The sequence below is a fragment of the Enoplosus armatus genome, chromosome 23 (genome assembly GCF_043641665.1).
Source record: "Enoplosus armatus isolate fEnoArm2 chromosome 23, fEnoArm2.hap1, whole genome shotgun sequence".
Taxonomy (NCBI): Eukaryota; Metazoa; Chordata; class Actinopteri; order Centrarchiformes; family Enoplosidae; genus Enoplosus; species Enoplosus armatus.
The window spans coordinates 5,548,113-5,563,997 of record NC_092202.1 but is presented as its reverse complement, the minus strand read 5'-3'; the positions used below and the strand labels follow the sequence as shown (position 1 = coordinate 5,563,997).

General features: G+C 40.4%; 4 protein-coding genes across 4 annotated transcripts; 2 read left to right on the top strand and 2 right to left on the bottom strand.

The window, feature by feature from the left end:
* Positions 1–314: 314 nt before the first annotated feature.
* On the top strand, positions 315–3,032 carry dhrs4 (dehydrogenase/reductase (SDR family) member 4). The gene is made up of 9 exons (XM_070929855.1): positions 315–404; positions 712–827; positions 1,200–1,377; positions 1,488–1,589; positions 1,774–1,844; positions 1,967–2,018; positions 2,204–2,338; positions 2,469–2,524; positions 2,630–3,032. Exons 1-9 carry the CDS (start codon positions 393–395, stop codon positions 2,742–2,744), a joined length of 837 nt encoding a protein of 278 aa, XP_070785956.1. The 5' UTR covers positions 315–392; the 3' UTR covers positions 2,745–3,032.
* Positions 3,033–3,274: 242 nt separating this feature from the next.
* Positions 3,275–7,758, bottom strand: tinf2 (TERF1 (TRF1)-interacting nuclear factor 2). The gene is made up of 10 exons (XM_070930000.1): positions 7,726–7,758; positions 6,845–7,047; positions 6,562–6,669; positions 6,210–6,305; positions 6,019–6,129; positions 5,773–5,896; positions 4,872–5,655; positions 4,220–4,278; positions 4,039–4,118; positions 3,275–3,830 (listed from the first exon to the last, which is right to left on the bottom strand). Exons 2-10 carry the CDS (start codon positions 6,968–6,970, stop codon positions 3,711–3,713), a joined length of 1,608 nt encoding a protein of 535 aa, XP_070786101.1. The 5' UTR covers positions 6,971–7,047; positions 7,726–7,758; the 3' UTR covers positions 3,275–3,710.
* Positions 7,759–8,480: 722 nt separating this feature from the next.
* On the top strand, positions 8,481–11,279 carry cideb (cell death inducing DFFA like effector b). Its single transcript, XM_070930090.1, has 5 exons — positions 8,481–8,506; positions 9,126–9,240; positions 9,989–10,141; positions 10,272–10,462; positions 11,138–11,279. Exons 1-5 carry the CDS (start codon positions 8,481–8,483, stop codon positions 11,277–11,279), a joined length of 627 nt encoding a protein of 208 aa, XP_070786191.1.
* Positions 11,280–12,053: 774 nt separating this feature from the next.
* homezb (homeobox and leucine zipper encoding b) lies at positions 12,054–13,845 on the bottom strand. The gene is made up of 3 exons (XM_070930211.1): positions 13,840–13,845; positions 12,534–13,451; positions 12,054–12,434 (listed from the first exon to the last, which is right to left on the bottom strand). The coding sequence occupies exons 1-3, from the start codon at positions 13,843–13,845 to the stop codon at positions 12,054–12,056; spliced, it is 1,305 nt and encodes a 434-aa protein (XP_070786312.1).
* Positions 13,846–15,885: the final 2,040 nt, after the last annotated feature.

The following is a 15,885-nucleotide window of genomic DNA, read 5'->3' as shown; positions in this document are numbered from 1 at the left end:
GGTATCCGCAGCTCGGGAGATACGGCCTGTGTGATTGGCTCGTTTTTGCTGGTTGCGTTTAGAGGCGTCCGAATTTTGTCGTTAATCAGAAAACTAAGCTGTAAATTGAGGGGAAAAAAGGAAATATGTGCACCACACTACAATCATCATCGGTCGGTGCAACAAAACCTTAAATAAATGGCATGCTTGTTTGAACAAACTTGGTTGTACGTTTGAATTATGAGCAGCCAATTGCGTGGGGCTTGCTTTCTTGAGACTTTTATTTTGACAGCTGGACTTCTACCCGGAAAATACTGACTGTAGCGACACATGAATCGTCGGTAGTCGAAAGTCCAGGCAAACCGAGTCTTTTGACAAATTCTTGCTGTATACAACCTCATGTTCAACTTTGCATGAACTGCAGGGTGAGATAATGCTCTTGATCACATTTCCATAAGTGCATTAGTTGCTTATACAAGCCACTTCGTAAAAGCATAAACTGAGTTGTCTTAGTATGCTTTTGTAAATACCGACCAAGTACTTTATCATTGCTGTTGTTTCACCACGGATCAATAAGTGTATTATTAGTTCAAGTGGTTCCCAACTTCATTCACTCTTAACTTATGTCTCTCAGCATTCAGTTTGTCCACCTTTGCTGTCAGACTGCAGATGACCTTTACCCTAGTTACCCAGTGTTTTCATAAAAAATGTTTGACTATTCTCTGTTCACAGGTGATGTTGAGGAGTGTATTCAGTTGCCTTAGGACCAACCCTGTTGCTGGCCAAAGGAGTATGTCTCAAAGCAGCCTTGCTGGAAAGGTGGCCATAGTCACTGCCTCCACAGATGGGTAAGAATCAAACTGTATCAACAATGTGATACAGTTACGTACAGATACAATGTGGTGCTGATAGCATCCCTATGGGAACACTGGATTTATCTATTTATTTATTTATTTTGTTTTATGTCTTCAGTATGGTCACGGTATGTCCTGAGGTTTCTGTTTTATGTGAGCTCACTAAAGCAAATTCCACTTAGTGACGCTGAAATGGCCATGAAGCATTCATTCTTGAATCTATACCTTTGAATCCTCAAAGGATGGCATCTGAAAGGATGTCAAACATTTGTCTCATAATAACATCAACAGCTACAATATACTGCTGATCGTAACAGTTGTTATCGACCTGATCCCTTACTGATATGCTCTTCTTCTTCTCCTCAGAATTGGTCTCGCTGCAGCTCAGGCTCTGGGAAAGAGAGGAGCCCATGTGGTGGTGAGCAGCCGGCGGCAGGCCAACGTGGACAAGGCTGTGGCACTGCTGCAGAGCCAGAGCATCCAAGTGACTGGGACCACCTGTAATGTTGGCAAGGGAGAAGACAGAGAAAAACTGGTTCAAATGGTGAGTATTTTTTTGATTTAATCAACCACAGTTATATAGTTCTGCATCAGCAAGTTTGGGCCACTTGGCTGCATACCCATAATTATGAGCCCGTTCTGTGTTTGGAATAGACTCTGGATCAGTGCGGCGGCATTGATATCCTGGTATCGAACGCAGCGGTCAACCCTTTCTTTGGAAACATCATGGACTCCACAGAGGACGTCTGGGACAAGGTACGCACAACAAATGAAGCCACAGGACTCATTTATAAAGCAAAAGTCAGACTTGTTTAAATTAGTCTGTGGCTCCTGTCTCTGAAAAACTGTTCCTCTTCCTCCTTTCATTTATTCTAATACAGGATAATTGATTTTTAATTTTGAAAATATTGAGCGTGATTGTTTCTACATGTCTTTCTAGATCCTGTCTGTAAATGTGAAATCAGCCTTCCTCATGACTAAGTTGGTGGTGCCTCATATGGCGAAGAGGGGGTGAGTGATGAACTAAAAGATGATACAGCATTCAGTGTTTAGAAACAATTGGGCTCAGCAAGATCCAAATGACAAAAAATACTAAATACTAATAAAAACTGTCCATTATATTTTTCTTTTAGAGGCGGAAATGTAGTATTTGTGTCATCTGTGGCTGGATACCAACCAATGCAGGTCAGTGAGAGTACAAGCAGAACAATTACCTCAAACATATCTACATTTAGATAAATAGGAGGTCTCAATCATAAAAAGTAAAGTCCAAGTTCCAGTGGGACTTGTTTTGTTGTCATTCTGTAAACCAAATCACTTCGTAAAGTGTGCGTGTGTATGTTATGGACACTGTGTCCCTGTCCCTGCAGGCTCTGGGTCCTTACAGTGTGAGTAAGACAGCCCTGCTGGGTCTGACCCGGGCGCTGGCTCCTGAGCTGGCTCACAGTAACATAAGGGTCAACTGCGTGGCCCCTGGAGTTATCAAGACCCGCTTCAGTTCTGCGGTGAGGAGGAAAACACACAGTGCTCTTTGTGTCATGTATTGTAATCCTGTATTCTCAACATGGCGTTTTTGTTTTGTTGTGCTCTGCACCCTCAATTTCACCTGAGTCATGTTTTCTTTAATTAACTCAGTTATGGGAAAATGAGGACATCATGGACGAGTTCAAAAGGCAGCTCAGCATTAAAAGGTACCTCTCATACTTACATGGAAGTGTGCCACTAATATGCTGTATGATGCACAAATATGTGAATAATTTATGAATACCATATTTCACATTTGTTTTCCCCTTCAGAGTTGGAGAGCCGGAGGAGATTGGTGGAGTGATTGCCTTCTTGTGCTCTGAGGAGGCTTCCTACATCACTGGAGAGACCATCACAGTGACTGGAGGGATGGGCTGTCGACTCTGAGTCTCCAGTGGCAGCAAAACAAATTTGCACTTGATTGCGTGTGTTCCTGTGTATACGCTTTGATTATATTTTGACGACTTCCACTTGCACAGCACAGCCAGAATAAAGATGGACTAGACTGATGCTTAAGAAACCTTAATCTGAGAGCTATAATACGCCAATATAAGCCACGATACGGAATCTAACACCACTTATTGAAGATTATTGTCCTTCATATGTTAGAAGTTCTTTCCTTGGTGATGTTTGTGATACTGACATCCAATTTCTGAATAAATGGGAAAGTTTTCATTGGTCTTCAGTCAATGACATGCTCCTGGTTTAAGTACATAAATATAAATATGATTGACAAAACCTAGTTGTGGAAGGTTTTTAAAAAATTAACTTATTACTACCAGATCATATATTGTATTAGTGGGACGCCAGGTGCAGTTCAAGGACATGCTTTAATCTGTATCAAACATGTAGTTCACCAATGTGATCCAATGACGCATTAATATGGTGAATGAAATACAAAGTACTTTAGTGACAAATTTTGTAGGCACATCGTCAAAAACCTTTTATTAACTGAGCATATTACATATTGTAGGTTTAAAATATTTATAAATGATACTTATTAGGAACAGAGATAATTCAGATGTCTGATCTTTATTTACAAGCAAACTGTACAGTAACAATTTAAAATAAGTTTTATTTGCACGACAGTGCCCATAATCAGTGCCATTTCAGGGCTGGTTTTCCATGATGAAAACACACTAAAAACATTCTGATTCAACTACAATTACATCAAATACTGAGCGAAAGATAACTAATATAAATGTCCATCAGCCACAGTGACTGCTGCAATAAAAAATATTTTTGGATTTTCTGTCACTAGCTGGTGGAGAAAACCAACTCAGCCACAGTCAAAGTCCTCTGGCATATTTTCTGGTGTTACTTTTCCAACACTAGACTTAAAAATCCATTTCATCATCTGCGTTTGCTGCCAGCAGACGTCAAGTCCCTCCGTGTCATCCCGGGTTTCCAGTACTCTCTCAGAGTGGGAACATATGTGCCGTGTTTGGTCTTGTAGTAGCGCTTCATGAACAGCTGAGGGAGACAAAGTCTGTTAGAAAACACTGATGACAGAACACAGTTATCAGTATTTAAAATGTACTTTACTGCAGTTTGTGGCATTTTCTCCACATTAATTTCAATAAAGATTGCTTTCATCTATTTCCAAAAACATTTAAGGCATGCCCCCTTAAAATTGACACGTCACTGCCCATGGAAACCCTCATGCTTGGAGAATACATACCCTGCCTTTAAAGTTCTTTGTCGCCTCATCTTCAGAATCAGCTACGTAGTCTTCACTGTCTCCGGGAAGGGTAGATGTCACTAAAAATAAAAGTGAACACAGTTAAACTAAAACCTGTGCAGGTGATTTCTTTCTTTCTTTTAAATTCCCTGCATTTAATTTAGATGATTTGTTGAATCACCTGTGTTACTTCGTTGCCGAGAGGGAGAGCTGCTTATACTCTGTAATACAGGATGATTTCTGTCAGGTAGAAACAACATAATTAAACCATTAAGTTATAGTTTCAATAGCTTGTATATGGTAGATGGAAAAGACAAGAAAATCCTTAACTAAGCTTCAGTCTAAAGACAACCAGGAAACAGTGAAATGCAGCGAAATAAAAATTAAGTTTCTCTTTGTAGGAACTGAAAGGTTTAAGTACAAACATATTTAAATCACTTATACTACCTCAGAGAGACACTAAAACCAAATGAAACCGAAACATTGAAGTAAACCAGTTGTTTTTATTGTATTTGTAGGGTTTGAACCACAGTCTACAATGTTAGTGGAGTAAAGTGTCTAACTGTCAACTAACGTAACTTTATATATTTTAAACAACAGTATATCCAATACGGCCCAATATGCTTCTGTCATGTCAACTTAAAATGTCTGAAATTATCTGCAATGATAAAACATATTAATTGTTTAAAATGTACGACACAGGAATCCAAGAAAAGGCTGGTTAACAAAATCCAAAACTCATAACCTAACTAAATGTAGCAGGATTTTTAGTCAGTGGCCGCAATGCAAACTTGACATAATGTTAAGGCATACTGTATTCCCGTGTCTCTTACTCTTTATCATCCACGCCAGGAAAATGTGATGGAGCTTTGACTGGGGACTTCCTCCTCTGATTCTGCGGTTTTTGTTTATATGAGGATTTTCCAGTCCTGTTAGCACTAGCAGAAGTCAGTGACAGTTTTTCAATAACAACTCTGGGTTGGCTGCTCAGACAAGAGACATACACGGAGCGGAGGGATGGATCTTCAGGCAGGTGCAGTGTTTTGACACCCAGCTGGGTCATACAGGTCTCCAGGACCGCTCTGTTACACTCCTCGTGTCTTACAGTTTTTGCTCCGTCTTCTTCGCTCTCATTTGTCCTCTGGTCACTTCTACCCTGCCCGAGCCTGCTTGCTCCATTTCTCAAACTTATCCCTTTCTTCCTGGAACTGGTCATGCCTACCACTTCTTCCTCCTCATCAGATTCACTTTCTCTTTTGTCAGGTTGCTTGCGTTTCATTCCGCTGCTCCTTTTTGAGGAGTTCCTCTCCTCCACTTGCTCCCCACCCTCTTTCACTCCATCATCTTTGGGGTTTTGTCTCTGTTTAACCACAGTGAATTTCAAGTTCTCTTTTGGGTCCAAGTGCTCGTTTGTCGCATCACTACATCTCAGTGTCCTCTTATTGGCAGAGCCCATAATTGGTACGTCTTCATTAGATATTAGTCCGATAACAGGTGTAATAAATGGTGTTTTATCTCTTGTCTGTGCACCATTGGAAGGTATTGAAGGTACCCTTCCAGAGGGTGGCAGAGAAAGTGAATCCAGGATGGAGTCTCCCATGTTTGGAGGGAGGGATGCTGTAAAAATCAGGAAAAAAAAAATCAACAACATGTGGATAATTATTAGGAGTCTACATCAAAGGCCTCACTGTGACAGTCATTCTGGCAAGATGCTAAAAAGTGATCTAGTTCTACCTGCAGTCTCCAGATGACCCAGACAGGTTTGATGTTGAAGCAATATCTTCAGGAGCTGGGGTTGGGTGGCTGCCCGAGCACACTCCTCCAGGACAGGGGGGGTTTCATTGAGCCACGACACAGTCTGGAGACAAATCATTGATACATAACCACTTTTTTTCCAATTCTTTTGTCAGCAGGCATGCTATATAGTGAATTAGATGTTGTGACGAAACAAGGGAAGCTGTTCTCAGAAGCACCCTCTACCTGCGATAGGTTGGGAACTGGAAGCAACTGGTCCAGTCGAATCAAAAACTCCCACAGCAGCTTCTCCAGTTCCAGGTCAAACTTTGGACCATAATCCACGGGAAACTCCTCCTGTCAGAAGAGAGAATAAGAATACATTCCTACGTACATCTACTGAGAAATGATCACAAAACACTAGTAGAGGGACTCACCTTGAAGAACTGTTCTCTCTCTGTTGGGTCTCTCAACAGTGTGTGAACCAATGAATGGAAACTTTCGACTGTTCTCATAATTTTGACATCTCTCTTCTAGGAGACAAAATAGCAAAAAAATTGGTATTGTGCAGTTTAAATACTTTATGAACACACCAATAGTAATGCCCAAAACATTGTAAAATCGTATATAATATAAATATTGTGATGTTTAATACTGTAATCGCCTCCAAACTTTACTGGCGGTGGTTGTAATGTACCAATGTTTGGAATAAAAGCACACAAAGTGTTTACAGTGACAGAAAAGGCAATGCAGTGTGTTGTGAGATTCTGAACATTAAATCTAACTTACCACAGCACGAGCAGAGGAGGGTGACGGTGCAGCAGGAGCACGGATCTTTTCCAGGTGTGGCATAATCAACTTTTCATCCGGCTGTGTACAGCACAGCTCCAAGATTAACTGGAAAGAAGATGTATACACATCATGCAAAGAATGTAATAATGGAACATATAATGGTAATAATTCATCTATCAGAGGGGGAAATAATACACAGAGATAGGAGAGAAGAATAAAAGAGACTGGCATCATGGGAGTCACACATCAAAATCCGATGTCTCTACTCATGTAAACACACCCGTCCTCTCAGTCCCAGTGCCAGCTTGCCCTGGTGTCTCACGGTGAGCAGCTCGGGGACGGTCTCACAGGCTGATGTCACAAAGTCCTCCACAATCCCATACTGCATCACGTCCCTCTGCTTCATCACTTTCCAGAGGGCTGCAGACACCAGACGCACAGGCGGGGCCAGGAGCTGAAGTGCAGCAAAAGGAAGGCTGGTGTCTGTGCAGGAGACAAAGTATGGTGCAAAAAAAAAAAAAAAAAAGATTTGTCTGCATGGACTGATTCAATATTGCACCACTGGCCTGAACCCAATCAGTGATGCTAATGCAGAAGTCTCCCACAAGCTGTCTAATACACTGATTGATCTACCCCGCTGTGTCTGCTGCTGTGAGGATGTGGTATGACTCCACTGACTGTCACACCTGCCACAACCTAAACAATCAACTTAAACCATGTTCCCTACATTATGTGACGAACAGTTTCAGATTGTCTCAATCAAAGCCTCTAACTACATCCAAAGGTACTCCCAGATATCAACACTTACCATTTTCCGCAGGTTTTCTTGTGGCCATTCCACTGAAGCAGTCAAAGTCAGCTAAGCCAGGTTAAATGACCAAAAGTTGACGTTAAGAAACGTTAACTTAGCTTAGCACCTTCAACAGACTGCTCCCCGAGTAAGCTTCAAAGCTGACGCGGAAATAACAGTTTACCCAAACAAAGTTATTCAGGAAATGCTGCTGAGGTGATGTTTACTAACACCGATGCCTGTCGCTACACACCAGTATATCGTTACTGTTCTTCACCCGCTAGAAACAAAGCTAGCAACACTTCTATGTAAAGTTGTGCTGCTCATCCTCCCGCCTTCACTGGAGTAATAAGAATCGCTCAAATCCTCACTTTGGGTGTCCAGGATTGGCGGTGCTTCGCGCATTTGGAATAAAAGACAACGCTTCAAACAAGAAACTCCGTCCGCGCGCGCGCTGTAATATTTTAATCACGCGCACCCAAAGTTATTTCCAGGAAATGACGTAGCAGATCTGACAGCCGTTGCTCCAATTTGTTTTTACCGTTTTGCGTAAATATGTTATGATAGTTGAAAATAGTATGAAAAATAACTAAATGTAAGGCGGAAATGGTGTGAAGAATGTCAGAACATTTTAAGGAACATATGAACACGAATTATGTACTTATTAAAACTTATTAAAAGATAATGGCCCAGAGAGGAGGCTAAAAAAACAAGAACATTTAACCAACCATGACAGCTATCAACATGAGTTTATGTCCCTACAGTGGGGTTCAAATTGCTTAAGACATTCTTTCATATTGTAAGATATTAATGTTGTTGTAATATCTGCATCTCTCAGAAGTATTAGAGCCAGACCGATAAATCGCCTGGGCCAATATATCCACTGATATTAGCTTATTGCAGCTATTGCAGTATTGACCTTAAATATTTAGTATCAGTCGGGCTATAGAGGTAATAATAATTCAGCTTGTCGCACACAGGCGAGATGAACTTTGCCCTGTGCTGTTCTGTATCTGAGTTATCACCAGGTTCAGGACAAAGTCCAAACACAAGCAGAGATTACATTACAATTTCTCACACCAAAAAAAATAAGGCTGTGAGAAGAGACAACAAGAGACTGACGAACATGGATACCACATCTTCATTTATCAAGTAAGTGAAGAATTAGTTTTTGGCCTGTTGATATTGTATTGATTTGCTTCATGATCCCTTCGCTTGATCAACCACCCAAACATTGTGCGGCTGTTGAATCCCCCAAATTAACGTAGGCTGTTCTTAAGTAACCAAGTCATTAACTCAATGATATAACATGAAATTTTAAGCAATGTTATATGATGACATTTTCAAGTGTCGGCCTGTTATAATGGGTAGGAATGGCAACAGTTTCAGTGAGGTATGAAAAAAGTGGATTTGAAATATTTGCTTATTTCACTTCAAAATTAACAAACAAAACATTAAAAAAAACAAGTGAAAGACAACATTACAACAGAACTGGATGACAGAATCTGATCTAATGTAGAGAAACTATTATACAGTTAATAAAGATGACAGAAGGAGAATTAATGTGGGAAAAGGTCAAGTGGAAATAATAAGATGAAAGATGGATGAATTCCATTTAGCTGCTTCAGTTTCAGGGTCCTGGCATTGTGCATGTTGTCTCACTGTCATAGCTTAATGGGACACTTGAAAATAATGTTACTAGTAAGACCTGTGCTTTTCCGAGTATGGAAATGAAATAATTGTATTACCTTTCTGTCCGGTCTTTCCTCAGATCTGTAACCAAGCGAGTGTGGTCTCCGCCACAGCGTCCTTTCAGAGTGTGTTGTCACAACAGGGAGGCCAGGAAGGGCATCACAGCCGGGACCCTGGAGGAGCTGAAAGAGAGGGTGAGAGTGACTGTAAAAGATACATAATGGGAAGAAATGAGAGATAAAGTTCTGATTGGGGTAACCTGCTTGCAGTATATATAATATAATAAATGAAGATGAAAATGTAAAAAGAAATATTAACAATAAATGATGTAGTAAAAGGTGGGCAATTTGAAATGAAAAAGAATAAATGTTCAAATAAGAAAAACATTGTATATAAAAGATATTAAACTCATTAAAAAGGGAAATTTCTGACTTAGTGGATTGAAACTTGGTTATCTTGTCTAAAATCTTTGTGGAGGATGTTCCATTATCTCAAGGGCCTGACGATGTCAAAAACATGTGATCACATGTAGTCATGAGTCAAAGCTACACTGGTATAGAGATAAGATGTCTGAAGTGTAGCCAAGGGCCAGACTGAATCTTTTGAGAACGTTTGAATATCAACATTACATTTCCTGCAGAAAATGCGTGTGAATGCTGAAATTTTATTGACATAAATGTGATATAAATGTCAATAAAACCATGTAATAAATGATGGTACACCTCATTGTCCATACTGGCACTTTGGCAGGTATGACCATGTTGAACTGAATTCTACGTGGTATTTAAAAAGGTCTTAAAAAGTCTTATATTTAATTAGTTGAACACTGCAGAAACCCTGAACTAATTGTGACTTTATTTCTTAATGCTGAGAAACAAGAATTCACTATTAACTCACATATTAATTCACATCAACCCAGAGTAACTTGAATCTGTGCTGCAGGTTTGCCAGGCTTTGCTGCTGTCCCTGTCTGCAGTGTCTCTGGTTTGTGAGGAGGACGGTACAGAGGTAGATGCTGACGAGTTCCTCATGACCCTGCCTGACAACACCATGCTCATGGCCCTGCAGCCTGGACAGACATGGAGACCACAACCGGTGTGTTTGACCAAAGACAAATGTTATTCATTATATAGACCCATATGTATTTACCTTACACAGGCTCCTTTTGCATGATACACTATAATGGTACTAAATGCTTTGTCTTGTGTTGTCTCTGGTCCCCCAGGGTTCAGTTGTGTCCAAATCTCAAGACCACAACAAGCCTCGGACCGGGAGAGACATAGCTCGTGTCACCTTTGACCTTTACAGGATGAGCCCAAAGGATGTCTTTGGCTCCCTGAGTGTGAAGGCCACATTTCAAGGCCTGTACTCAGTGAGCGCTAACTTTCAGTGTCTGGGGCCCAAGAAAGTCCTCAGGTAAGCCAAGGGGGACGGGGATGAAGGTGATTACAAAATATACATAATAGAGAAGCCACATAAAAAAATGATAGAAAGACTATTAAGTACTTGTTTTGCAGACTGACTGATATTTTATTACATGATGATGAGATTGTTAATACTGATGCATCAAGTTGGATCTGCTTTATATACAGTTAGGCAGTTAGTCAGTGAGTCCAATGGTTCTAATCCAGGGGTTGTGCTCCCTCCAAAGGGTCACAAGTTAAATCTGAGGGGTTGTGAGATGATTAATGGGGTAAGAAAGAAAAAGCAAAAGCCCCGACTAGACACTTCTTTTTGTTACACGCCAAAAAAGTTTGGGAACCACTGGTTTAATCTTTAACTCATTGCATTTTATAAACTTGGCATATGGTTTTTAGGCAAAATCTTAATCTGAAATGTAAATAGCTGTCAAGTAAATGTAGTGGAGTAAAAAACACAGTATTTCCCTGTGAAATGTAGTGGAGTAGAGGTATAAATCAGCATAAAAAGTAAATACCCAAGTAACCATTTTCTCCCTAGGAAGAAATACTTTTTAAGATTTGCTTGGATGAGAAGGCATTAAGCTTTTTTAATTCCAAATTTAGTGCACAGTGCCAGAGATAAAACGTACTTATCATACTGATGACACTTTATCTTGGTTTTGTTTTTCAGGGAAGCCCTGCGTGTAGCCTCCACCCTCCTACACGCCGCTGGACACCTGCTCATCACTTCCGCCTCCATGATCCGCCGCATTATCGAAGGCGCTGAGCTGTGGCAGCCACAGAGGGCGGAGTACACAGCCAGCTGGAACTGACGGACCCAAGAGAGGCCTGTTTAGTCTTAACATAGAGTAACTAGCATCAGATTGGGTAGCCATGTATTCTATAATTGTTCTGCCATTTACCACCTTAAAATGGGTAAAAAGAAACCGCTTTTTTGACATGAACATCTGTTATAGTATCTGTAGATGCTAACAGTGATAGTCATATACAGGGTGATTGTATGACTGTAAACATATTCTTCTACCCTTAAATATTTTGACTAAACTTCAGGTTATAAACAGAATGTAACAGACAAAAAAAACCTTGAACAATTGAGTGTCTTTAGTAACAACAGAGGAAGCTTAGTAACATGAGAATGAGTGTCATAGCTATTAATGTAGATTTTGTATTTTCTGTGCAATATATTCTACGTAATATCCTAGAATTGTACTTTATTTTTGTTAATTTGGTGTGGATTATGTGTTGGCAGGTGTAACTAATCATAAACAGAGTCATGTTCGAACAAGCAATGAATGTTTTTTTACTTGGATGACAATGAAAACCGCACAGCACAAAGGGACCCATCTATGTGAAATTGCATTTAGATTGCAAATGAGTATCTTTTGAAAAGACTATGCATTCATGTTATCAAACATGCTAAGGAATCACAATAACAGTATAACAACAACGCATTCCTTATGAAAGAAGAGGGAAATTCACAAGAGTGTGTCTTAACTTGACAACCTTTTGTCAAACATCTGTATAAAAAACATAACAAACTGTCATAAAACTGCTTCTGATGCATCTTTCTAAATGTTAAGAGGTAATTAACCTTCATTCCCCTCAGTGGGCACCTGCACACCTTCTTCGTCGCCATTGTTTTCACTCCTGTCGAGCTTCTTCATCCAGCCCCCGCTTGGCTGTGCCTTTGCCAGTGCGTTCAGCCACTGCCGGTACATGATGTTGGCCAGCGCCTGGCTGTGCTGCTCTTGATTCAACCAGCTTGGCTTTACTCCTTTGATGTAATAGCGCATGTCACCGAACCACTGAACCAACGTGCGGCGAGGGACCCCAATCAGCGTCACCAGTCGGTTGTACTCCTCCATGTCTGGATACTGGCAGTGCGAGAAAGCCGCCCTCATCATCGCCAACTGAGTCTGCGTCTTTGGGTTGTAGCGGGAGCAACCGTCTGCAACAACAGGATTATTGTTCACTTCCATGAGCTTGGTCAGTTTGCCAACATCAGCGACGGCACCATTGTGGTTTGTTGACTCTCCACGCAGTTTTCCCTCCAGCCTTGCCTCCATTTCTGTTTTCCCCTCAAAGCGGCTTTTCACAGGGGTCATACAAATACCTGGGGTCTGGTTATCAGTGAGTGGAGGCTCATCAAAGGCTTGAGTTTGAGACAGGGGGGTGAGCAGAGGACTCGCATCCAGATGCTCATCAGGCACCACAAAGCTCTTGTCGGCAGGCCACTCTTGGCTGGACAATAATCTTTTGTTTGCTTTTGCCTTCATCATTTCCTTTCTGGTGAAAAGTGTTGTCTCCAACTGGGCGGGGTCTGATTTGGTGGATTCCCTCTCAACTTCTCCTGCTCTCTCCACAACACCCTTCTTCATTCTCTTTTTTCCCATCTTGTCTGTCACTGTCATCCCTTTCCGCTTTTTCTGAGTCTTCCTTTTGTCTTCCTCTACTTCTCTGTCCTTCTCTTTGTTCATCATCCTTCCCTTTGCACTCTGTTCCTCTCTAACTTCTCCAGCCTTCTTCCCACTTGACACTCTTGCCCCTCTTTTGCGTTGCTTATTCTCTCCTGTATCCTCCTTTACCTCTTCTCCCTTCCTGTCTTGCAGCTCTACCTTTCCCCAACTTGAGTGGAACTTCCTCCGAATGTTGCGGATGTCTTTATAGTCCCAGCTGATGCCGTAGCGGAGCCTCTGTACCATGAACCACACCTTCACCTGGTCTGGGTGCAGGGAGCAGCGCTGCGCCAATACAGCTGTCTGTTTCTGTGTCAGATATGGAAACCTGTCAAAGGCCTTGTCCAGCTCCGCTGCACCATCCATCTGTAGGTTGATTTGGTTTGAGTGTACCCATATAAGCTTCTGACTGTCAGAGACGAGGGGGAGACACACTGCACTGTTCTGGTTAAGACTTTCTGATAAAGTCGGAGTCTCTCCACAAGCGTCAGGTGTCTTTTGCCTCATCTCTCTTATCTGTAATAATGACTGACAAACAGAAAATATGTATTCATTACAAGAAAAAAACAGACTACAAAAACTGAAAGGTAATCATCCGAACACATACTTTTTCTTGGTGTCTTGTGAATATGTACATGAAACCAACCTGCTAGTTAACATTATGACAACATATACTGTGAGGCAATATGTCACCTGTCAGATTTTTCAATACAGTTTACATAGTGGTAGCGACCCCTTTGATATTTCTGGTTATATCTAGCAATTGTGGAACACGTTGCAAATCAGTGAGGAGGATAATTTTTGTGTCACTCTGATGAAGCACTTGATTTGTCAGGTGTTGATTTCACTGGATAAACCTAAAATAGAAATTTCTCTCTATCTCTCTTAATAGAGGTGTTACTTATTGTTAGCTGACAGCCATGTCTCCCCTCTCGTACTGAGAAGAAGTGAGATTTACAGGCAAATCAACATGCTGCAGTGGTGAAAGAAGTACTCAGATCCTTCATTTACTCATAAAACCTTCATTAAAAAAGTTCCTCAATTATGTATTATGAGGAAAGAAATATAATAATACTTTCACGTTTTGATGATGTATTAAGGTGGATTCAGCATTTCAATGTGGTGTAGCACATTTATGCTTTTTAGGTTAATCTATAATATATCATAATGACATTTATGTTTGTCAATCACGTGTTTTGTAGCAAAGTTATCTTAGTATATTATAGAACTGAGACTAAATAAATATTGTGAAATATAACACTTGTGGAGAATATAAAGTATAATATTTCCCTCTGAAATGCAGTGGAGGAAAAAAGTGAAATATGATATAAACAATTACTGAAGTGAATTTTAACTTAGCTAACAGTTAGGGTAATGTGGCATATAGAAGAAGGGTTACTGTAACTAACTTAAAAATAAAATGCATCATTTTAATTTCATGCTAACTAAATCATTGTACAATTAACACCAAAGGAATAACGTTAACGCTGGTGATTAATTAGCGTTATTTTGGAAAACATTCATATTGACTTGCAAGCTAACTTTAGCTAAATTCGTGCTAAACTTTTACCATTTGCATAAAGTTACTAAGCTAGTCTAATGTCTAACCGAGTCTGCGGTAACATACAGCCACATTTCAAATCATTGATTACCGCCACTGATCGATTGAGCTGCGTCTGCGCATCAGAATATTTGTCAGTCTGTTAGCATTAGCGGCGACGTTAGCTAGCTAGCAAGTTAATAGCTAGCCTAGTAGCCTACGTGATACTTCGCTGCAGCACAACGCACACGACAGGCTAGCTTGCTGTTATTGTACAACAAACGGAGCTAGTTTTATTTACCTATGATTATTCATCTCTTCCGTGGCAGTATCAAGAAGACACCGAAATCATCACTAACTTCAATTAATGAATGGTTTAGAGTTGCTACCTTTCACCGCACAAAAATATCTTTATATGTAATTTATGACAGACGACTGGATCAATCCATACACGAGGACCGCCCAGTGGATCCAGATAAATTAACACTAATTAAACTAGTTTAGTTTGTATGGTGAGTAATGTAAAGTTAATGGTCACATCTTGAGGAATGCATGTTTATTGTAATCTCTCTGTAATAAAGTCTGTTACTCCAATCAGTCTAAACCGATGAAAAAGGGTGTCCACGCCCTCTTTATCTGATATGGTTCAAAATGATGAAAATATAGATTATTTAACAAAACTTCAGTAATTGGTGGGACCTGGCTGATCATTGCTATCATCACACAAAGCTAAGAAGTGCATGGCTTCAAATATTCACAGTCATTTTGCTTTTAATGGATGAGTATAAATCATAAATATAAATAATTAAAAAGTGTGAAGTTGCTGACAAATGAAAGTATTTTATCTGTAATAGGGTAATGCTGTGATTGTTTTTAGTCTACACATGTTTCACAATAGGCAATGTAACATCTTCAGCTGCAGGTCTTTTCATTGTAGTAATGTTAATTACTTTGTTTTTGGAGTTACTTCTAATGTATGCATCAAGGTCATTTTGTTTTAACTGAAATGTTTTTGCCAGTTTAAGGTGTTTGTCCCCATCTACTGGTGGTGAGTGCGTCATTGCTCTCACATATAGCATTACAGTGTGAATACATACACGAGTGAATACATTAATTACTTTGAACATCTTGAACATAAACTCACACAGACTTTAGTATTCATCAGGAGCAGTATGCAACAAGGTATACTTGCTAGAACCCCAGAAGAGAAGAGAAAAGCAGTAGCAGTAGTGGTCCCATGGGTGTTGCTAATTCCTAATGTGTGAAATGAAACTTACCCAACAACCTAACCTAACCAAACCCAGCAAAAAGGCTGCAGCCAAATGTGACTCCACCCCTTGAATGTTTGTTTAGCAGAAATTGAAACTGCTGCGCAGTGCTGTGGTGGCAGATAATTCAGACCAGAGACTGCGAGACCAGAAA

Coding starts and splice junctions, on each gene's coding strand:
- homezb (XM_070930211.1), bottom strand. Junction 12,435..12,533: donor GCTTTGAGGGGAAAACAGAA/ATGGAGGCAAGG, acceptor ATGGAAGTGAAC/AATAATCCTGTTGTTGCAGA.
- dhrs4 (XM_070929855.1), top strand. Junction 1,378..1,487: donor GAGAAAAACTGGTTCAAATG/GTGAGTATTTTT, acceptor TGTTTGGAATAG/ACTCTGGATCAGTGCGGCGG. Junction 2,339..2,468: donor AGACCCGCTTCAGTTCTGCG/GTGAGGAGGAAA, acceptor TAATTAACTCAG/TTATGGGAAAATGAGGACAT.
- tinf2 (XM_070930000.1), bottom strand. CDS start 6,970: ATGAAGCAGAGGGACGTGATGCAGTATGGGATTGTGGAGGACTTTGTG. Junction 6,130..6,209: donor AGAGAGAACAGTTCTTCAAG/GTGAGTCCCTCT, acceptor CTCTTCTGACAG/GAGGAGTTTCCCGTGGATTA. Junction 3,831..4,038: donor CAAAGAACTTTAAAGGCAGG/GTATGTATTCTC, acceptor TGTCTCCCTCAG/CTGTTCATGAAGCGCTACTA.
- cideb (XM_070930090.1), top strand. CDS start 8,481: ATGGATACCACATCTTCATTTATCAA. Junction 9,241..9,988: donor TGGAGGAGCTGAAAGAGAGG/GTGAGAGTGACT, acceptor TCTGTGCTGCAG/GTTTGCCAGGCTTTGCTGCT. Junction 10,463..11,137: donor GGGCCCAAGAAAGTCCTCAG/GTAAGCCAAGGG, acceptor TTTGTTTTTCAG/GGAAGCCCTGCGTGTAGCCT.